Genomic DNA, 24,203 nt, shown 5'->3' on the forward strand with positions numbered 1-24,203 from the left:
TAACTTTGAAATGTTTTATTTTTATTTTTGTGGACAACTTATTACAAACAAAAAAAAATGCACAAGATGATTTAGAGGCTGTCTATACATTTATTGTGTAACTTTTTGAAGGCTCATGGATCACAGATACAACACTAAAAAGGCTCATCTTGTAAGAGAAGAGAACAATATCAAATCATCTAAGATCAACACATTTTGGCCTCGAGTAAAGCAGTAGCTTACAGTTAAAGACAGTGGCTCCAAAGTCGGGGGTTGGATGGACGGGGGGCAAAGTCATATCAACTATGAAGCTAAAGTAAAGTGATTAATTATGTTGTTCAGTTTTCCACATACGCAATGAAATGCATCTGCAATGCAGCTGTTTCTGATTCTGACAAGTAGAATAGTTGGAATATCTTCAGTTTGACAAACCGTGACACATGTCAGAGAATAACAGTGCTTGTGCTGCCCCTCTACCGTGGTCAATTTAGGTGGTGGGAGGATCTAAGGGCTCTAAGCAGACAGATAAATAACACATAGAAATATAGAGTGGAGCCACTTAAGAAAGTCTTCTAAAAGCCTGATGATTTACTTAGGTCAAGAATTAAACTATTTTCCCAACTATCTGAAAAATGTCTGGCTAGACGCTCTGTGATAATAATAAAAAAAAGATACAACCAGCACAAATTCCAGCTCAAGATTACTTACAGAGTGACAAAAGCCAACCTTGATCCTGCGCCAAGCAAAAAAGATGGATATCCAAACACATCATTATAAAACACTTTAGCCCCTTCAAATGGACTTTTTAATGATGAAATGCTCAAATCACATTGCCTATATTTTCATATGACTTCCTAAAAGACTACATCTATCTGCTTTATGTATCCATAATAGGAAACATTAAATACTCCATTACAGTACATCATTCTATGAATCTGGTAGTGTAAAATATGTCCCATAAACATCAAATTTGTAGGACAAAACTGAAGCTTATCAATACTAAAAGTCCCTCAGTGTCTGATTATTGTGCCAAATAAAAAGAATAATGCTATTTTAAAATAAAAGGCTATTTATATATTTGATTTAGTCTAAAATACAAAATCTGAATACTATTTTAAACATGATATATATATATATATTTTTTTTAAAACATGATATACATGATATATATGTATATATCTTTGTATATCTTTATATATGTGTGTGTAAAAAGTGCTTGCTGTAAAGTGTCTTTAACATTTATGAGCTTGAAATGAGAGTTGCAAATCTTTACATTAGAATAAGCTTATTGGTGAATTGGCAACAAAAAAAAAAAAATTGTAGACACAATGTAGTAAACACCAGTACAGTAAGCCTGAACAGAAAAAGCACCTGCAGATTAATCTTCCTCACTGTAACCTTTAAAAAACAGTCAGTGATCAAACCTTGCATTTTTACACATTGTCCTCGATATCGTAATTGCATTGCATATTCCAATTTGCACACATTCACAATCACCACGGTAAAACTGAAGCAGTGCTTTTCCCTTTAACTGTTCTTCCTTCATATACTGTACACAGAGGGGATTAAGGGGATCTTTGGATGGCTGTGAACACTGTGAAAGTGTGATGAGCATCATCAGATGACTGTATAACATATTTACTTTGGGGGAAAATACATGTACCGAGCAGCAATATATTATGATTAGTAACATAAATGACATAAAAAATATATACTTGTAATTTTACAGAACTAGTAAATATATTAAGACATTTTTGCAACAGCAATGACCTGCTGGTATCATCAGCACCAAAGGCAGCAACAGCAGAACACCGAGCTCTGAGTCCGACAATGGGAAAGAAAGAGAAATTGCGCATATTGATAATATTCACAGTTGAGACAAAAAATGTCATTGTATGGCTCTTGCTTTTTTCTCTCTTTGTTATGGGATTGTCTGATACAAAAGACCTATTCAAACTGCTTTGCCTGCTTATCTCAAGGATGATTCCAAAAATATGTCATTCAAAAGACAGGATGTGTTTCCTTTGCACGGTGAAGTATGTTTTGTTGTGATGTGCTCATTTGTAGGCTGCCCTGATGTTATACAATAAAACAGACTCGCTGTAATGAAAATTCATTGTGTTGCATTACAGAACCTCTATTAGAAAGCTTGTTGTAAACATTATGCTATGCTGCTGTGTTCGTCATAGGCATATTGTCAAAATCTTTTTGAAAGAAGTTATAGGATGAAAATATATCAGGAGCATACAACTTTGACCAGAGTTTTCCTCTACTAGGCTCTCACACACAAACACCATTGTCAAAGTTCACATTTTCAATAAACTAAAGGCCAGTTTGCTCTACAAGCTAATGTTACTAAATAAATGATTTAGCAATAGATGCCCCTGATTATGATCTACAATTCTTTTTTCTAACAAAGAAGTTGTGGGGCAACGTAAGTAGGAATCACATAGACATATATGTATGATTCAGGTTCATCCCAAAATATTTACATCTATAATTCTCACTTTTTCCAACCAGAAATTGGAACTCTTTCAGAAATATAGCCCTGATCAACATTTTTGGTTTGGATATTGAGCATAATTGGACATGTGCAAATAACGGTTTAGTGGCCTCAGAAAACAATTTTATCCAACCATTTTCAGCTCATCATTTTTATGACTGTAAAGGAGGCAAAATGACACAACAATTAAGGCAAAAGTATTGATATAGTGTGTATGCATGCATGTTGCGGTGTTCATGCATGTGTAGTTTCTTTTATTGGTGAAGCTGGGCACAAAGTGGATTTATACCAAATCACCTATACATACCAGCACTTGCCATGCAACACATGAATGCACAAATCTTAAGTACTTATGCACAGCTAAGCACTGAAATGGCAAGCCAATAACACCATCATAGGCACAGCTTGGCAGATAATGTGTTTATAATATTCGCTGATTACGGCTATTACATACTTCCACAGCCTTTCAACTTGTCCCAGTTGCTGTCCCTGCAATAGCAATGCAACATGAGAAGAATACAACTCCCAAGTAAGAAGCTTACTCATTAAGGTTTTAGTTTAGGTAATTATGAGTGAGTGCTGGTGGAAAAGGTGAGACTTTGCTGCTGCAGAATGAAATGCAATATCATGTTTCTCAGAACGGCTGTCTGAGTGTGTCCCCTCCCCTGTACTTCAAGGTGCCATTGAGCAAGGCACTTGGTGGTGCTCAATTTACTACAGCATTGTTTCCTCGGAAAGGTTTAAAGTGTTGAATTATTTTGAATAAATCCTTTCTCCTGCTTAAAAACAATTAGGTTCAGCGCTGTTGTTTTCATGAGTATGCATATCTGAATAAAATGGTATATGCTGGGACTTTGACATTCAGTCTGTAATATGCAATAGGAATGAAATGTTGTATATTCCCTTTATTTGTCACCACTACTTCTAAATCAACTAGGGATTTCCTTCATTGCCAGATTGCCTTTCATTATCGCCTGGAAAATAGTGATAAAATAGTTTTTCACAAATACCTGTAATTTGTGACTGTGTGGGCACATATGTACTGTATATATATATATATATATATATATATATATATATATATATATATATTTTTTTACCATTTCCTTTTCAAACTCTACTGTGACTCTAGAAAAATAGAGAAACATACCTGACAGCATTTAATCTATGTTTGGCCACATATTATTTGAAATATATGAAAAGCATACTCTAAATAAATGTCAGGAATGCAAAGTAACTGCATAGTAGTGTTTTGGACTGCTTTTAGGGATGATTCTCCTCATAATAAGATGATATGATGAGATAAGAACATAAGTATTTATGAATACAAAAAAAGCCACAATTTAGCAGAAGATATCTCTGCTTCTTCTTGGTGTAGTGTGAAAATACATGCCTAGAATGTGCTTGTCTTCTTCTGATAAATCATACAGGGACAGCATTGCTCTGAACACATTTAGACAGATGTGATGCGATCCCAGGTAGTTTAGCAGTAAGGTAATGCTTTTTGACTCATGACATCTCAACAAATAGAGCGACTTGTCAAATCGTTTTTTCGCGTTGACCTTTCTCTGCCTTTGCATCAAATTAAATGATGTAGCAGATTTATAAGAGTCAAGATTACAGCTTGGTAGCTTTCCATGTCTCCCTTTAAGCACCCTTTGAAAAACAAAAACCTGTACACTCATCCAGAATGTGTGCAGTGAAATGTTTGGTTTCCATCCAGAATTAGGTAGAAACCAGCTTTTTTGACTGCAGGGGGCTTTCTGCTCAATCAACCTTATTCTTTAAAGGCATTGACATATCATGGTGCCAGGTTTCCAAGAAGGTCTGGGGTGATGTACCCCATGGGCATGGCAGGTAGGGCCTTGAGGGCGTGCTGTGGCAGACAGGGAGGGGGAGACTGGCGGGCAGGGGGGTTGAGGAGGAGACTGTGTTGACTGTCCACCTCCTGTACCACTGTGTAGTCTGCAACAGGGGCAAAAAACTGGGATTGGGAAGAGTCAGGAAGAATGTAAGGTGATTGATTATCCTCTCCCATGGCTGCAGGTTTGATCTCCACTGGCTGAGGCTGTATGGTTTGATAACCCTCGCCAGGCATGGGGGGGGCAGGAGGAGTGCTTATCTGTTGAGCGATGCTCTCTGTGGTGTAACCACTGCCTTCCGGATCCACCATCAGCATCTGAAACTGCAGCTCCTTCTGCCTATTGTCCTCAGTGTCCGCGCTGCCTTTGAACACTTTTCCCTTCTTCTGTGTTTCCTCCTCTGTGGTTGATGTGCTCTCCTGGATTCTCAGCTGCTGGCCAGGAGACAGTACCACACCCCCGGATGGCATCACATTGCTAACTTGCGCATAAAAGTCTGTGTTGACCCAAGTCTGGGGCCCTCCAGTTTGGGTTTGGACAAGGGGCCTCTCGCCTCTCTCCGGGGCTGGGGCTCTTTCTACAACATTTAATGAGGCTTCTATGTCCTGGGCTTGGCCTGGCAAAAGGGTGGCCATCAACATTAGGGTTTCTTGTACAGGTAAATCTGGGTCATAACAGCTGGCCCGGCCTGAGTCATCATCAGGGAAGCTAGAGGAGAGAGGGAAAAATGGAAACAGAGGTAAAATGTGAATTTGTAGAGCCATCTGGCAGCCTGAACACACTTTACAGCAGAGTCTGTGCAATACCTGACGGCATTGGAGCACCCTGTGTTCATGTGGTGGCTGGCAGGTTGAGACAGGCTCAGGAGCCTCTGGGTGTCTGAGCCCTGGTTGTCCTCCTTCTCTCCAGTAGGTGCATCCTCAGCATCCACCTCAATGAACTCCACCCATGGCTCATCTTGGTAGAAATCTTGTGCATAAGTGGGCAGGCCACCCATACCTCCACTATTCAGGATGAAATTCAACTCGTCCAGCTTCCCTTTCTGCATGTGCACAAATTTGCATGTAAGTGTTTGGATACAGAAAGTCATGTGGTGATACAAGTCCTACCTATTAATGTTCTCTGCACAGCACTGTGATATTGTGACATGTGCGATTGTGTTAAATTATCAGCTGCAAACACAACATCCAAGCATGAAATAGCAGCATTATAACTGTGTTTATTCCTACAAGGACTTTTTTTTTCTGAGGTCCGGAGGTAAGGTTGTTTTGTAAAGAGCACACAGGCTGCCTGTTAAATGCATCCCACATCATCCGTCAATAATACACCCACAACACAATGCTGAACCAAAACCCTCTTCACATTGTATTATCCCTCGGTGGTGCCTGTGTTTACGTACACAAAACAAGGGTGCCTGTTTGCTTATGGAAATGTCTACTTTCATTTAAACAGGGAATGATTGGGGGAGGGAAAGTGGGTGGTGTGATGGTTACGAAGCTTAACATGCCTTCGCCAAATGAACGCCCAAGAGTTTCTGTTTTTAATCAAAATAACAATTGAAATCTAATTTATATATTTTTCATAAAATCCTTTAACATCTTGGCTGCTGGGAATTATTGATGGTAAAAACCTTTTTAGCACTTCATTTTGTGTACAATACAGTAGTACAATAGCAAACAGAATATACTGTATGTATTAGAGTCTGACAGGTATTGGATTTAAGAAAAATATATAGTGTATAAAGGTTGATTTTTGGTTTGTATAATAAATACAAAACATGAATCTGATACAAGATCTGTAAAAATAGGGATTCATGCTCTCTGCTGGATAAACTAGGAAATGGTGACACTGTTTTGAATTACCACAAACATACAGCATCTTTGGCATCTTAAGTTCAGTAATTTTACGTACATATCAGGGTTAATTTTTGTCAATAACAACACACCTGTGACAAGCTTGAACCAGGTATGCCAATGTATACGTCAGTATGTATGTTTACATGTACATGATCAGAGGCATGGCAGATTAACAACAAGGGACATAAATCTACCTTTAACAGCTCTGGATCGATGCCTTTAATTTTGGGTGCAGGAACAGGTGGCAACAGAATTATCATAAATCTGTAAAGGCAGGCAGGGAAGGAGAACATGATGAGATAATCTGTTCTCACGTCAGTCTAGTGTGTGTATGTTTGTGTGTCAAACAATGTCAGCTGTTGTACCTGCTATTGCTAATGCAGTTGGGGATGTATATATTTTGGACACTATTGTTGTGCATGAAAGAGTGAGAGAATATATTCCTACCTGTGCTGCTGAGAGACGACAATTAGCATGAAGAGGATGAGGACACCCACAATGGCGAAAACAAGAACCAGTGTGAGCGGGAAAGTAGAATCTACAAGACAATATTAACAGAAGCCCTTTTTATCGTCATCATCATCATCATCATCATGCAACTTTTCTGTCTAACCTGAACAAAGTCCCTGTTCATATTTATTTATCACAATAAACCAAATGATTGATAGCTAATCTTACCATCGATGGGAATCTCAGTCACTTGAACGAAGATGGAGTCGCTGAAATCCCCAAACCTAGTAAAGGCAGGCATCTTGCCGCGGATGTGCACTTGGTACTCTTTTCCTATGTGCAGACCGTAGATTGTCTGCTGGGTGTGCGGCTGCATCTCCAACTGGAATATGGGGAAATTACACAGAGAGAATATACATACACAGAATGAATTATAAACCAAAAATAAAGTAAGATTTAATTCATTATAAAAATGTTTTAACTCTCTTTCATGGACAAAAGGTCAATGTTTATTTTTGGTCAATGTAACAGTGCCCTCTCCAAGGGTGCGATTGTAAAAGCATTTCTGACAGAGGATATTAGACAGAGGACATACTGTTATGATAAGGCTTTAAAACTGTTTCCAAGGCTGCATTTGCTAGACTGGCAGGGCATTAATGAATATGAGCCTGTACAAGGTCCCATGGCCTCTGACCTACAGATCCCTCCCTTCCCTTCCTACAGAGAGGCTGTGTTTTCCCAGAGGGCCTTGCTCTTGCTTCCACTGCCTTGCAGACAAAGCTACACTACATTTTAGCTCCAAGTGTTCATGGGGGGAGGGGAGAGGAAACAGGACACTAAGCCTACCTACAATTTAGTTTAAAGAGGGTGCATGACTGTTTGCATTAGTTTCAGCTTATGCATGTGCACGCAGGTCTTTTTAAAATGTTGAATGTGTATTTACATGTGTGAGGTTAAGAAGTAAAGACAAGACTTACTGCTTCCCATACTGTGGTATTTTTCTCTCTGTACTGAATCTCGTATTCAATTCGCATCCAGCCCACCTTGACGCCTGCAGAGGGTGGGGGCTCCCAGTGGACCATGACATCATAACTTAGCAGTGAGGGACTTAAATTCAGCAGGGTCCAGTTTAGAGAAACTGGTGGGTCAGGGCGTACTGTAAGGAAAGAGCAAAAGTTCAGAATTAAAAAAACGGATTTATGGAAATTGATGTAAAATATACAGTTAATGGTGGAGGTCACCTATACTGTCAGTATATACACTTTTCTGTGCTAGCATGTGGTGCAGTAACTTGAAGAGTAAATGCAAGTTAAAATGGCTCTCAAATATGGAACTGAGGTAAAAGTCACACAGTCATTCAAATTAGAAGGATCAATCTAAATTTCATGACAATTAGATCAAAAGATAAGATATTTTAAAATATTCTTAGTAAATGTAATGGAAAGTTGCCTAATACAAAGGGATAGTTAGGTAAAACAAAACTTTTTGCTTGAGGGTTAACCTAAAAGATTCAAATTGATCATCTTCTGTATATTTGCAGCAAATTGCTTGGAAATTCAAATTCACACAGCGCTGTGTGAAATGACAGACCAACCATCAATTGCAGCTTTACGCTTCACTCTGCTTTGGGTTCAGTGGAAGACAACATCCAAATATTACCGATAGAAACATGCTGATCATTTTCGCACAAGGGGAAAGGTAATAAACAACGTTTCTCGATGTGACATTGCCATGTGATGGTCCATCATCTGGCAGCATCTGTCACAGTCCCGGTTAGATAAAGACGGCCAGACATCAAAACGTTTACTGTGTAAATACTGTTTATCTGACACTTGCTATGATATGGACAAGCATGCTGGTTTAGTTGATATGATATGCACGTTGCATTTCTTTGAAGCAGCGTGTAAAGTCTTTCATCTTAGAAAAAACACATTTCGGCTGTCCAACAGCATAGCAATTTATACAATTTTCAGAACAGCATCCTCTACATGTCGAGGAAAGAAATTGAGCTAAACCATATTTCACAATGATTGCAATTTAAATTCCTCTAATTCATTTGATAAATTGCAAAAATCTTAAAGAATGCACAAATATCTGTTACTAACCAATTTGCTCCACGCTGAAACAGTCAAGATTGTTGAAATAGGTGATGTTGTTTTGGCTGCGCAGCTGCACACAGTAGGTGGTCCAAATGGATGTGTGGTGTGTATCGAAGAAGCACTCCCTGTTTGGATAAATGTACTCTGGACACTCTTTCCAATCATTGTCAGGGAATCTGAGGCTAAAAAACAGAAAAGGCAAAGAAAGAAATAATTTTTTTCTGATTTTATTTTTAATATGACTCGCATATGCATACACAGATACTTTACATAAAGTTATCCACATGAAAAGTAATTATTTTCTGCTGTTAATTAAAGGTACTCCGGCTATCAAACTCACTCTCTCTTAAAGTAGAAGACTTTAAGTGCTCCAGGGGAGGAGAGGTTGTGGAAGTCGCCTTGACTCCACCAACATCTGAATGTCTCCTGGTTACTCGATATGCAATCTGTGATATGAGGTTCAACGATAGCTGAAAGACAAGGGCAAATACAAGTTTAAATAAGCAAGAGAACACACAGAAAGCATGAGGCTGGTAAATCACCTTGACATCACTCAAACTTATTGGGTTCTAGAATGAATAATGCAACAAAACTGATCAAACAAAACATCCTTTATCCCCTAGCTACAATTCAATCCCAACCTTAACGTAAGAGTGAGGAAACAGGAAACACTCAAATGAAAAATGAAAACACTGAAATAACACCTCAAGTTTACCTCCCATCCTTGAAGGACTGACAGATGGTCAATACAATGTTCATGTTGAGTTCTACAGAGGTGTGTGTAACATTGTTCTGAGTGTTTGTCAGTGACAATGCATTACCATAACATATTTCATTGACAGAGGTTTTGTCCCATCTGTAGCAGCAAGTCACCAATGAGAAAAAAAAATACACACCCCTGATCAAATCTATGCAATGGGCAGAGGGAATGACACTTTCTGCTGGTTGGGTTTGAGACTTACTTGTAGTCTGCATCCTATATCCTCTAAAAAAATATTTCTGCTATCTGCAAGTATGGTAAAACAATGTGTTGAAAGAGAATACACAGTACATTTAATTAAATGTACTGTGCCTTCACAACCCAATAGATCTATTCATGCACAATTTATATAATTTCCCCTCTGCCGCACCCCGAGGCCCTGACTCAGCCTTTTCCACCTTTCACTCGGCACCATGTCACTCCTCATCACTGAGCCCCAGCTACCTCCCTCTCCCACCAGAGGCCAGTTTCTCATTCAGCTGAGAGTCCCAGGGTTTGGTGCAACCATAAATAAGCAACTGAAGGTATCATTGATTTCTGCTCTACTCCCTCTCTTCCAGCACTGACTGCAGCATAAATCACAGACCAGGCTCAGACCATAAACATGCTTCACAACACAAGGCAAAGAATTAAAGACAGACTGGAGCAAATGCAGAGGGGCAGCCATAGGATAGTTTTTGGAGTTAATAAAAGTACAGAAACAAACTCACTGAATCTTAAAAAAAGATGAAATACTACACTACTAGCATGTGCATTTATCATGTCCACACAGCTGCTCTGTTGTGTTATTACCCGCAGACACCACAACACAACAGCCTAACAAGCACAACCCCAGGCAAGCCAGACTGTAAATACTCATACTTTATTAACACAAAATATGCGCCATCACTTTGATCACTTTATTTCCTTTCTCATTGATGCCAGTGTCACATCATAATTCACAAAATGACTAACCGTTATACCTTGAGCTCTCAACCCTCCCTCCGCCTTGCTTCCCTCCCTTCATCTCCTGCACACTGTCATGGTTACTAGAGCTTTGCTATTTCAACTCGGCCACCCTCCCCCATCCAACAAATTCCAACAGCTAGCATCAAAGAGCTTTCTGGATGCAAGGAGAGCTTAGATTGACAGCAGGACAGATAACATAAAAAGAACAATCAAACAGAAGAAATACATATTTCTGGCTTCAACAACGTCTCAAGGTCAGGCATAATGTCAGACAACTCAATCTGACATTAGTACCTTAATTAGTCATATACAGTGTTATTCATCAATGTTGATGCTTTCAACATCTGCTAATTTAAACTAACAATTTCCAATTGCAATTTTAACAAATTAAATTATTTTAAACAATAAGAAACTTTTGGTTGTCACCTCCCAGCTGCTGTTCTAATCTGGGTGGAAAAGACCTGAAAAGAAGTTAAACTCTAGATAAAAAATGGGGCTCTGCTGGAAAAGGTCAGGAGGTAAAGCCATTTTTTAAAAAGGTTGTTTGCATTTTTCAACTTGGCTGTGGATCGTAGACTAATCTGAAGAGTGTTAGAGGTGAAAGGTTGTGTAGCAACACCAGTAGAGACTCAAATTCCCAATCACAGTGTCTCTCTCTCACACTTATTAGCTAATTCAACCTCCTTTTTTACTTTTATCCTCTGTTAAATTGAGCCTTATAAAAGACATTTCTCTAAAATAAGTCAGACTGTTCAAGTTGTAACTAGCTCACAAGCCACAGGACAAGCTCTCGGAAGCTTTATGTTAATTACCTGCCATGTCTAGGCTGGTCATTTGGTTTCAGGACCTAACTTCCTTTATAACCAGTTTCAATAACTGGAAGCTAAATCTTGCCTTTACCTGCCAAATGCCATTAAATGATCTGCAGTTAAAAGCCTTTGGCTAGAAGAAACCTAATTTTGTGTGTGCTCATCCTGGCTTGTCCCTATGTGTTTGTCGATCCTTGCAGGCTGTGTACAGCTGAGACTGATAAACAGCTCTTAGCTTCATGTCCGGTCTTTCTTAGTCCATACAGAGGAGCTAGGAAACCACTTATCTAGCTCAGTGCAAGCTTTAGCCATCAAGGTTTAAAATCCACTAAAAGCCTATATAAAGCACTCTTTCCCAGTCCTTGGGCCAGAAGGCAAGCAGCACTAAAAGGGCTTTGTGGAAGGTGCGTCCAAGCTTTATCAGTTTCGGCATTGTCAAATTCCCAACTTTCATGAGGAGTGGTTGGGAAATGAGGCTGTGATGCTTTGAATTTAAAACCTTTCCAGCTCCTTTGCTGATTTAAACCAGTGTTAGGGTTAGTAATGCTTCAGAAGGCTGCTGAAAGGAAACATGATGTAAGGAGGAGGAACAGAGAAAAAGATGACAATTATACATTTCCTTTGATGAAAACATAATGTATTTACGGTCTGAGCATAAAGTCAATTAAAGATTAAACAGCTTTAGACACAAACATGCACATCCTTTTTTTTGGTTTTGGTTGGTTGGTTAAACTGGTTCTGCTAGTGAAATGATACAGTCTCTGTCGGTGATTTATTATCTGTCCCCCATCTAATTGTGTTCGGGTCCCTTATAATTCTATTGATACATGCCACAGACAGGTCCAAAATCATTGAAAACAGCTATTGAAATGAGACTTAAAATACATATTCTTGATCAATATTTACCTAAATGTTTTTACATTGCAGCTCAACATTTGACTACAATGGGAACCTTGGTGTGATTATTTAATGGTACATTAAATTATAAAAAGACATAACATGTTTTTAAAACATATTATAGAATCTACAATAAGGCCAGTCCAACCTTTCTTGGTAGGAAATAGTTCTTGATCTGACAACAGCAACTCGATCCATTGTGTCATTGTTGCAGCCACCTTCCCTACAATGCAGCTGTCAATGTCTTTTATGGTTGGTATGCCTTTTTGTAAAGCACTTTGGCAGAAATAGATTTTTAAATCATTAAATAAATAACCTTTATGATCTATTAATTTGGGACTTTATGTACAGTTAGGAAGTCACTTAAGGATTGTTTTTATCTGCTTTATGACATATTTAAAAAAGCACAGAAAACTAAAAATGGAACACAAAACCACTCCACATACATCATGGACCTTGAGTGCCTCTTAATGGTGGGATTACCATATAATTGTTTAAATTCACCTATGCTTGGAGAGAACACACACACACGGCTGCTGAACAACAGAACCTGGTTGTCCTTGTTCACTTTACAGACAGCTTGTACTCTGCTCTTGACTGACAGCGTAAACACAATTACAAGACACTCAAAGCAGAATTACTGTCTCAAAGTTTAAATTCAACCCTAACAGGAAGTGCTTTTTGATAGGGTAAAGGACATGAAGTGCAAATGTTTTGGTTTTTTGGCACAAATATAATGTTTTCAGAGATGTTATTTTTTAAGTCATTATTAGGCAAGAACGTTTAACAGTTAAGTAAACTGTTTTGGTACAGCAGCGTCTTTTGCCTATTCAGCCAGATGAACCACATTACTGACTTTCTGTCTGTCTGTCTATTCTGCAACACACACTTGAAGATACGTATATGAATTGGTCCGCAGAAGACAGTGATGATTGTCTATTGTATGGAACATGTCTTGGATGATAAATCAAAGAAAGCATATGAGAAGGAAAGATTGGTGAACGGGGTGGGGGATATAATCATGAATTTCCTGTATTTTGAACCAATACTTATAATTAAAAGACAAATTTAACCTTCCAATTGAACTTAAGAGTAGAGGTTAAATGTTGAGTCAAGGCCATGTGGCACTCGAGAGAGCAGGGTAAGAAGTGGGCCAGAAGAGAGGGGGAGAAAGGTGAGAGGCTGCAACAGGATACAAACAAGGGAATGTAAACAGGCTGTATAAATAACTGCTAACATGCACATGCAGTTCAACACATTATTGCACAAACGCCCACACTGAACCTACAACTTCAAAACAAAAACCGACAAAGAATATCAAAGTACCATTGTCCCATTCCTTGAATATGCTTGGCTTTTCCTCCCAGTTGCAAAACAGGACCTATGGCTTTTTTCTACCCTCTTAATGATTGGGACAATAGAGTGAGGACTTCTTGCTTTAGCTGATCCTCATGATTCCCAGAAGTGTTCATGGCTTAGAAGTTTAACAGAAAAAAAATATGATGGGTTTGACCACTCAGTGACCCAGCCAGTTTTTTCTTGTCTCAGCGATTTATCAGCCTGAACTGATGATGTTAATCTCCTGTAATGCCATTACAGCCCACAGTATTGGCTTGATTAAGTCATATTACATCCAAGTGACAGTACATTTAAATCAGTTGGGGTGTCTAGATTTCAGCATGGACACCTGCATATACTGAGCACACACATTTTCTTTCCCCACTTTGTCTCTTTTTCAGACTTTTTTCTGGCTCATTGCACTCTGCTAGCCTCTGTGCTTTAGCCAGGTGTCAGAAGTTTTCACAGCGGACAAAGCAACATGTTAAATTTGACCATGTGACTGTGTGGCATCACACATGTTGTAGAGACATGTTTCACACATGATTCAAAATGGCCCATTAACCATGTTTTATAAGTTGGAGTTAAGAAACTGACATCGAAAGTGAAGCTGCACGATAAGATCATAAGGTAGCCTCTGCTCCACTCGCTTCCATCACTCATTGTGATCAACCTTTTCAAGTTTATTTAACTTCTTCAGCTTTGTCTATTTTTAAAAAGTGTCTAACTTCAGACACCATATCCCAAACTAGGCCCTCAGTTTGCTGCTTGGAGTAAAAACACACCCACTGCTTTTCTTTGAAGCAGATGAAACTGTAGGTTGTGTGTACAAGCCAGGCAGACCAAACCTCTGCACTTTAACCACTGGTTAGTTACAGCCTCTGGGGCCAAGAACAAGGCCTCGCCTAACAGGATCAAGCTATGGGCCTGAGAAGCAGGTCATTGTGAGACACACGGACAGATGCTAGGGAAAGGTTGTGGGCAAGAGAAGAAAATGAGTGAATGAGGACAGAGAGATGAACAACTTCCACTGCCTTTAATCACTTTGGTAAGCCTTTAAATATAGGGATGTCTACTCTTGGCTTGTTATGTGGCTGGCTCTACAACACAGACATAAAAATGCTGAAGAAACAATATAACCCTCAGAATATTAAGAAGGCTCGATGACTACAAGTGACCAAGAGAGAGAGCAGTGAGTTGAAGGTCAAATATAGACCGTTTTCAAGTGTAGAACGTAGGTGTCAGGAATGGAGTTAATGCAGCGGTAAGCTTGAGAAAGGAACATGCTGTGTATGTTTGCTCATGCTATCAGGGGCTGCTTTGTGTTTACAGATGTTTTAACGGTTGTTGAGGAAGACATCGTTTTAATGATCAAAAGGAGGGGGACCAGACAAAACGTCACCTATCAGCTGTCTGAAAGCATATTATAAAAGGTAATGTTAACACACAGAGATAGACATTTGCTATAGACTGAACAAATACAAAGTCAAAATGCCCAGGGGCAAATAGGAAGAGCTCACAACTCTGTGAGACATTACTCTTGACAGTACAGTTCAGACAAACCCATCTGTTTTTCATTAGTGCATTAAATGTAATGGAGTAGCTGTTCAAATCTGCCTTTTGTGTGTAAATATTATCAAAAAGTGGTTGCCTCTTTTTTTACACACATCATGTTCCTGATGCTCTAGTTTAACATGTCATTACATGTTGATGGGAGTATCTTATCAGGTAACTCTGGTTCCGAGGGTTTAAGCTCACACAGCTACTCCAAAAAAACCCACTTTCCTTACTCCTCTGCCTCTTTTTCAAAACCAAGCCCAAAAGAAATAACACAGAATGTAAAATACACGTCCAAAAAACAATTACAGTCATTACTCTGCATTCAGAATACCAACATGGTCTTAATTTATGACTATAAATCCAAATGGAAATACATGCAGACATAATGTAGGTCATGGTTTAACTGTCTATCTATTAGTAAATAAGTTGATTTATAACGAACATCTGGGAAACTAATTTGTTGGCTGCTTTGATACCAGTACTGGCACTTAAATTATTTGTTCTTTGGAAAATCACTATAAAGCAGCAGAGCAGAAAGAACAATATGTTCACAGCAAATGATAATCGAATCACCAGCTTAAAAAAAGGTGGTAAAGCTTAGTCCTAGATCAATGCATTTACAAAACTGTGGATAGCATCTAACCATGCTACAACACATAGCTGACAATAATTTCAGCATTTTCTCAAAACCAAAAACCAGAGAAGAAGTGTGTGGACTTATTCTTAACTTGGCAGGAGGAGAGATGATGATGACTTGGCATTCTCCGGTGGATGCCGGTGGTAATATTTACAGCTGGATTTCACTAAATCCACATTGAAAAAAACCTATTGAAGGGCCAAACTGACATAGATAGGGGTTTATTGTCCTGCAGAGAAAATGTGAAAAGAAATCAGCACAAATAGCTTTAATTTGCTTCGCTCTCATACTGGTCTGTTATCGGTAATGATGTGTCTCCTTTCACATTATGATATCAACAGTCAATTTTGAAAATCATGAGTATATATATTCACACACCCCCAAACCTGAAATGCTACATTTAAAAAGGTCAGCTCTATTAACAAAAAAATGTTATGCAGCAAACTAAAAAAGGGAAATAAATTGTCTAATCATTAAATGTTATTACCTTAAAACTAAATATACAAACAACATGCTCTCTTAAGGACCTTCAGTGCATAAAAGGCATAAAGCACAAACAAATGGAGGGTACGAGAATAAATTTACATGTGCTGAGTACATGAACAGGTACTGTACCTAGTAAATCCAAGTGGATATAGGGCCTCCATCCGAGCCAGAACTCCCCCAGTGTTTCTCCAGGTAACATGCAAGCTTTATATTCTGTCAACAGGTGCTGCAACAGCCAGACAGGCAGAGATGGTTTGGACATTTCTCAGGTCACCGTCTAATGTTTTCTGGCTCACTTCTTAATGGCAATGAGCAGATGCACCAGCGACTTGCCAAACTCTACAGTCAAGGACTGCTTTTATTGTGTTGCCAACATTTTGCACCATGAAACTTGTATAATTCTTTTTAGCAATAATATTAAAGTCATGACAATAGAATGAAAAAAAGCATTGATTGTTTTATTTTGCCAATCAAATAATAAATTAATCGTTTTAGCTCGATTGTATGTTTGATTCTGAATCAAGGTCATAAGGGCATTTGAGTAACCCTTTTTGCATTATAATCATTACCATATTGAACAATGTCTCAACTTCACAGAAAGAGAAAACAATCCAAAGCCACATTTTTTAGCATTTGAATTCAAAAGAGAAAAAAAAGATGTACTTTTATTAACCCCGTGGAGAAAATAGAGAATTCTGCATTTGACCCATCCTAGTATTAGGAGCAGTGGGCTGCCATATGTACGGCGCCCGGGTAGCAGTGTAGGGAACAGTGTCTTGCTCAGGGACACCACAGTAGCACTTGGTCTTTCGGGGAATTGAACTTCCAGTTCCCAGGCCAAGCCCCTAACCACTTTGCAACCACCGCCCCTATAGAACTGTAGAAGGATTTAGAAAACATTGTTGCTTTTCAACTCAAAGTGTTGTCACTCATAAAATAAACCAAGGGCTGCAGAAGCAAGCAAAATGTTGAGGGACATGTTTTGACAAAGTCAACAGCAGGATTGATCCATTCTTGGGAGTTGTTGTATCTTTGTAATGATTTCTGTAAACATGTGATGTTCTAGCATAGGTAGACTTAAAATAAACAAAGGACTTTTCTTGGCTTGCAGGTCTGCAAACTTCTTCCCAAGCTGCATTCACAACCATCAGAGGCTATTTTGTGATCATCAATTGCAGTAATATTTTTGGTGATTTTAAGTGGTGAATTGAAGTTTGGCCTGTTTGTCAGCCACAACATTCTTTCAACTTATTATTTCAGATGGTTGAGTGACAGCCAGATTAGCTGGCTGAACATCCTGCGTCGTCCTGTCCCTGGACTTTGACAGAAAAGCTCCGACCTTATATTTACCCTTGCTCTATTGATCACAAGCCTGTTTGACAAGCAAAACCAGGAAAGTGCGGCGTTTGCTCAACACTGAACCTTTCCACCGAGCAAACACAGCATTCAGCATCTGATGTCTGACATAAGACATGATAACAAGTGTCAACAGCATGTTGCTTGCAAAACCTGAATTACATTTGTTAATGTTTAACAAGCTGGTTAATAAACGGAAAAGTGATATGTCTCACATCAATATCTTTTTTTGGGCTATTTAGTCTTTACAGAAAGCAGTGAAAACACTAGCAACCTACCTGATGATGTCACATGTTCCCGGTCCATGAGAAATGCAGATCCTGGACTGAACAGCCAATCCAGGGAGGACATTAGGAGAAGAAGCAGGAGATTGGAGGATGAGGCAGAGACAGCCATGATGCTGGAGAGGGAGAGACAGAGGAGAAAGAGATACAGAAAGAGACACAGTTATTATAATTATCAGTTGAACTCCATTATGACATGCCCATGTGAAGAACCGTCCTTCCCTCAATTACTCTACCTCCCTTTCTTTCTCCCTGCCATGTGAGCACAAATTGTGGATGCCATTTATTTTCAGCTGGTGTATGTGAAACCTTACACGGGACAGGGCATAATTAATTATTATGCCAGGTTGCCACTGCACAGCGTTTTTAAGTTGAAAGCATTGAGCATGTTTCTGTTTGTGTTGCTTGTCTGTTTTAGTAATCTCATTGATACAATGTCACTGCTTATTTGACATTTTTATAAAACATTCCTCCTCTCTGTTAAACACATTGGAAATTATTTCAAAATTTGCCATGATTTTATACAGACATACAGTAAATCTAACGCAGAGTTAAAAACAACTGCAGCACGCATTATTTAAAAGTTGAGAAGAAGTTATGTAACCACTCAAGACGCCCACTAATACCAAAACATAGCAAGGTAATTAAACCATTAATCACTGTGACTGCTACTCCGGAAGCTTTTGCTAGAATGTTCTTTTACAACATTACAATTACATAACTTTACGAACAGGGATTAATAAAACTGCATGAGTTTACATTCAAATGTTCAAATTCATATTAAACCTGCATTGTTTTTTTATGGCAAAGTGGGGGCAGCAGAAACAACTGACACATTACCCAATGATTTGATATGGGGAAATTGTTAGCAAACAGTGGGTTGTGTACACATCAAGTAGATATGGAGCAACATTAACATTCATTTGGAGTCATGTTCCCCAACACCCGATAAGCCCAATATTCAATCTCTTTTCTTTGGTCTTCACTGCTTCCTGAGGGAAATATTGGACTCTTTAGCTGCTAAGTGATCCCTGAAGAAAACTACAGAGTCATATTATAATCAACTGTGCCATCACCACAAGCAACAACTTTGCACAGATTCATTTGAACCATTGTTTATTTATTTTTTAGATCATAGCAGCTTTAATCTTTTGAAATCCGTAGCAACATCAATTCTGTATGGAACAAGCAGTCATAGGTGTGACTTTTGGTTTCCAACCATCAGACTTCTTGTTTGTAACACATCAACACAGAAACGTTTACCTTGAGCTTGATTCCCACTCTACAAACCTGACTTGAACTTCCCAACAAAACCTTTAACATAGAAATGTTGAAACTGCAAATATCATCCAAGTTGTCAGACTTCAATTAAATAAGATTTCAAGTGTTCTTTTGTGAAAAACGTGTCCTTGTCAATAGTTGGTGTTGGTGGACAAGTTCTACCAGTCATGTCCAACCCCCTAAAAATAGGCCAAACTTTCTGTCCGCACCCTTGGCTATTTAGAGCTGTGTCTCCACAACTCTGCTGGGCAGACAGCAACCCCAAAAGTGGAGGCTATATTTCTCAGAGCAACTCTGCCAGAATTTCCCCCAGTTCTGGTGTAGTCTGTTGACAGAGAATCGTAAAGCCATACAACTACAGCATATCAAATTCTTCTAGGTTTTACTTACGGGAAAAATGTTTTTGACAGGCCTAGAAATAATCAAACATACGATTACACACACACAGACTCACAGACACAGACACACACACACACATACACACCTTTCATCAACTGGGATAGGGTGCACACACTGGCACTTATTTACAGTATGACCAGCATCATTGAATTTACTCTGGATTAGATCTGAATTAAATGCAACTACAAAAGAAACATAAAAACGACATGAATCTCTAAATATAAGCAACACTCATTTAACATCGTGTGTGTGTGTGTGTGTGTGTGTGTGTGTGTGTGTGTGTGTGTGTGTGTGTGTGTGTGTGTGTGTGTGTGTGTGTGTGTTTTGGTTGTGTCAGAGGCTGTACAAAGCCAAGTTATACAATGCAAGAATTCATGGTGGAGAGCTATCAACCAGCGGGCTCGTCTGGTCTGAATAAAATGCTCAATTTAAAAAACAATTATGTCTCATTTTCCGCATTTGACATATTGCCTAAGCTCGCCTTCATATCATCTCAAACCCTCCCTCTCCATTCTAAAACCATGATAAAGTAACATTCAAAGAGCAACATTCTTTAATCAGTCGAGTAACCAAAGTAATTTAAAAGTCCCTCTTCTGCAACATGTGGCCTCATGTTAATCCTAACATTAGTCCCCCCCCTCTCATGTGAAAGCGTCTGTGAAAGACCTGGCTGGTGCTTCATCTCCATCTTGTGCACGTTTTCCCCCCATTCCTCTCTTCCTTTCAGCCAATTACAGGCTCTTAGACTTGTGGGAAGGCAGCCTAAGCCAATCAGAAAAGAGGGAGGCTCAGCCGGCCTCCTGGGGTCCCTTGGTAAACATTTAAGGCCGTTGTGGTCAACCTTACTCCCACTACCTCTGCACACACACAACACACAACACACAACACACAACACACAACACACAACACACACACACACACACACACACACACACACACACACACACACACACACACACACACACACACACAGATAATAGGGTCTTCTTAAGTCTTTGTGTGCATCATTGTGACTGTAACAAGTCCTATCATGATCTTTCGCTCTCTCACTGTCAAGTCTTGGTTTTTCGCTCGTCCTGATTTCTCATGGGAAGCCAGACAAAAATGCAACCAAAGCAAATTTTAAGTCAAATGCAATCATGGAGTAGAGTCCATAAATAAAGTGCGATACACCGGGCATCTTTAATAGCTTGAAAAATGCAGAGGGTAACAAGTCTTTTGGGTAAAAGTGCAAAACATAAAAGACAGTCCATAAGGTATACTTCAGGGCTGTATTATAACCACTATACATTTTTTTTTGACTTATATTGTGAACCAAGTAATATACTACAACATCAGCATCATGATTCCAAAATAATCATGTATATGAGTACACGTACACACAGTTCAAGGTCCACTGCTCCATAAGTACAAAACAATCATGAGGAAGAGTGCACACAGAAAAGAGGCAGGACAAGAAACTGCAGCTCTTCTGATACGCATTCAAATGTGAGATATATTTACATAAATCCGGTACAGTCTGTTTATATGTGTTTGTAGAGAGGGTATGCAGGTACAGCAACAGGAGGCTGCATTTTTAACCTGTGTGCATGTGTGCATGTGTGTATGTGTGCGCTCTCAGGCATTCAGATCTGGCAACTCGATGGCTCTAATGTCTCCTACTCTTATTTCATAAGAGAGTGGAAAACTCAGAGTCAGCACACTGGCATGAAGAGAGTCTCTGCTACTACACTGTTGGTGTGTGAGCGCGCATGTGTGTGTGTGTGTGTGTGTGTGTGTGTGTGTGTGTGTGTGTGTGTGTGTGTGTGTGTGTGTGTGTGTGTGTGTGTGTGTATGTATCAGGGCGATGAAGTGAAAAGATGTGCATGCACAGAGTTTCAGTCCAGCAGAAACAGAAAAAAACGTGTGCTGCACGGATTCAAAAATAGTTGGGTGGAAAATGTCTCCTTTGTAGCATTCCACGCTGCATGTGCATGCATGGGCATGCTTTGGTTTGTCTTGGACATTAAAAGTAATAACTGTCAAGTACAATTTTGCCCCCTAATCTAGCTTTTCCATCTGTTGCTGCTGCTTGATATTAGTAAAAAACTGGTTACCATTGTTGCTCATTTTGTAGATAACGAATTCAAACTAATCCGAAGTTTCAGCCAGGTGTGAACTTATCTTGCTTTTGTTTTAATAAAAGGTTTGGAGCTTTCATTCATTTCAGAATTTGAAGTTCAATCCTATGCGAAATAATAAAGTAAAGTCTCCATCAACCTGCTTGTTGCTTTGGAGGAGGACTAAGTATAAATGTGCAGCATGTACCTCTCTAATAATCACCAAATCTGGTTGTTTTTCCTTCTATGTCAGATACACACACACATCCTGACAACCATACACTTTATTGAAGACATATGGATGTGTGTAAAATCTAATGGTTTCCAGAGTGCTGTTGAGCTGTCAAAGGATAAAAAACATAAACAGCAGTGCTTAATGTTGTATGTGGGAGTGTAGCAATGACTGAGACAGAAACTGATGGAAATAACGTGTCTTAAAACTCCTCGTCTCATCTATTACACATCTCGTACCTCAGCTACCTGGTGGACACTTTAATGGCTTCCATTATGCATGTCTCTCATCGTGCGGTTTCTCTGCATAATGACATACTTAGCAACAGTTGCAATAAAGGATCGCATTATTAATGGCTCAGCTTTATCCGTGTGAAAATTATCAAACTTTGTGATCTTAAAGAAAAAGGCTGAAAGTGACAGTGTCAGAGGTTGTTCATTCTTTTTTCAAATTAGCCTCCAAACTCACGTCGTACAGACGAGACGTACTAAGGATATAGCATTTTCTACAGCTAAGATAAATGATTTAGTGCAAAGGTTTTAAATACCTTACCGGAAAATTAATCTAGGATGTAACTAGAAAAAAACCCAACATTTTCAACAAAATTTGAATTGTTTTAATTGCAGAGAGCCTTAATGGATGAAGATAAAACTGTATTTTCCTCACAGTGAGGAGTGCTTTCTCATTATAAGAGCAGAGGAGTCATGTGTAGTCAGTTCAACAGTCAGCCAATCATAGAAAAGAAAAAGCAAACACAATGAGAGAAGAAGCTGGAATGAAAAGCTTTAAACATTGAAAAATGATGATGATGTGACAAGAAACTAACGCTGAATGAGTATTCTGAATTTAGTCATGTTCTTTGGCTTCATATTTTTATAGATTATATTTTTTTTAATGTCCAAGTCATTAAACCTTTAAGTATGTAACCATTGGCTGGCTCCAATTCCTTCAAAATAGAAAAAAAAAAAAATGATAAAGGAAATCTGATATGTTTGTTTGGATAGAATTGTAAATGAATTTCCATATGGTTCAAGCAACTTGATACAAAAACATACAACAATTGAAAGGCATCATGAACTCTGACAACTTCCCTTTAATATATCATAATTTAAGGATTTATAGCCAAATGTAAAAAAAAATACAGTTGCTCTACTTTTGCATGCATATAAATACATTCATATCATAGTCACAGAAGCGAGTATGTACCAGACTGATTTCGACGCTGTGATAGATCAATACATCAGGCTGTGTAAACAATGAGGAAACACCTGGCTACACAATATTGTACGGTTCAGTTTAACACTTCATAATATCTTGTATTGATCACATTTCCCATGAACCAGCATTTCATATTTAAATGTTAACCAATCAGATATTCCTATTTCTCCATTAGAATTGTATACATTTCTCAATAGTCCATGCTGTTTACACCCGTGTCTATTACTTCATGAAAAGTTGCAGCGGAATTGTATACAAGCTTTAGTACGTTCTGTCACTAATTAACAGTTACATCAAGCAATATACCTAACACGCTAAATGTTTATGATTGTTTGGAAAAAGATTCTGAAATTCGCAACTGTGCAATGTTAAAACAATTTAATGCAATTTCAGCAAAGTTTTCCCGAGTCGTCGTAGAAGCAGCCACACATGGAGTTTTGGATACATGGATAAACGCTAAGAAAGATGCACTACACGCTTTAAAAAACACAAACGCACTTACTTATTTCGAAGTCTCGAGCTGAAGAACTGCAAAGACAGCGCAGATCGACTTTTCACAACTTGGTCATTTGATGGCCAGCGTGAACACCAACAGGCACGGAAAGTCCTGCTTCTTCACTGCAGCCTGCTCGACCGAGAAAGATCCCACCGATCGAGATTTTCACATCACCCAATCATTAAATAAGCGGATCTGTGTCCTTTTTCGGTTTCAGAATATGTCTTATCTTCCGCTCAGTTCATCATCTGGTCTACTTTCGGGGCCACACGCGCTACGTAGCTCAGACAGAGCCAGTGTGTGTGTGTGTGTGTGTGTGTGTGTGTGTGTGTGTGTGTGTGTGTGTGTGTGTGTGTGTGTGTGTGTGTGTGTGTGTGTGTGTGTGTGTGTGTGTGTGTGTGTGTGTGTGTGTGTTTCAAATGGCGGTGAAGCGCCCTCATCTGCCAGCAATCCAATCTGCTCCATTATGAGCACAGAAAACAGCCGGAGAAAGACTGCCGGGACGATTTTCCAAAATAAAACCCTCCAGTGAGAAGCTGCCTGCTGCACGCTTTATGCTGGTAAGATGCAACGTCTAAATAAATAATACAATTAGACTGATTGTGTACGAGTAACCTTATCTGAAACATCTTAATCAATGTCGTAGGCCCTACA

At 39.0% G+C, this 24,203-nt stretch overlaps 1 protein-coding gene across 2 annotated transcripts; it reads right to left on the reverse strand.

The window, feature by feature from the left end:
- On the reverse strand, nucleotides 1–23,827 carry ghra (growth hormone receptor a). 2 transcript variants are annotated; one of them, XM_063897472.1, is made up of 10 exons: nucleotides 23,556–23,827; nucleotides 17,819–17,940; nucleotides 9,090–9,219; nucleotides 8,756–8,931; nucleotides 7,628–7,806; nucleotides 6,879–7,032; nucleotides 6,648–6,738; nucleotides 6,395–6,464; nucleotides 5,151–5,386; nucleotides 1–5,052 (listed from the first exon to the last, which is right to left on the reverse strand). In XM_063897472.1, exons 2-10 carry the CDS (start codon nucleotides 17,934–17,936, stop codon nucleotides 4,284–4,286), a joined length of 1,923 nt encoding a protein of 640 aa, XP_063753542.1. In that variant the 5' UTR covers nucleotides 17,937–17,940; nucleotides 23,556–23,827; the 3' UTR covers nucleotides 1–4,283. The 2 variants fall into 2 exon arrangements, with proteins under 2 accessions (XP_063753542.1, XP_063753543.1); XM_063897473.1 differs by lacking the exons at nucleotides 17,819–17,940; nucleotides 23,556–23,827 and adding an exon at nucleotides 16,314–16,404.
- Between the last annotated feature and the right edge of the window lie 376 nt (nucleotides 23,828–24,203).

The sequence above is a fragment of the Eleginops maclovinus genome, chromosome 12 (assembly GCF_036324505.1).
Source record: "Eleginops maclovinus isolate JMC-PN-2008 ecotype Puerto Natales chromosome 12, JC_Emac_rtc_rv5, whole genome shotgun sequence".
Classification (NCBI taxonomy): Eukaryota; Metazoa; Chordata; class Actinopteri; order Perciformes; family Eleginopidae; genus Eleginops; species Eleginops maclovinus.

What these genes read in the sequence shown, in the direction of transcription:
- ghra (XM_063897472.1), bottom strand. Translation starts at nt 17,936, where the DNA reads ATGGCTGTCTCTGCCTCATCCTCCAATCTCCTGCTTCTTCTCCTAATG. An exon ending in TTTCAGCGTGGAGCAAATTG is followed by an intron (nt 7,807 to 8,755) that starts GTTAGTAACAGA and finishes CTTTCCTTACAG; the next exon opens with TACGCCCTGACCCACCAGTT. An exon ending in TCGATCCAGAGCTGTTAAAG is followed by an intron (nt 5,387 to 6,394) that starts GTAGATTTATGT and finishes GTGCACATGCAG; the next exon opens with AAAGGGAAGCTGGACGAGTT.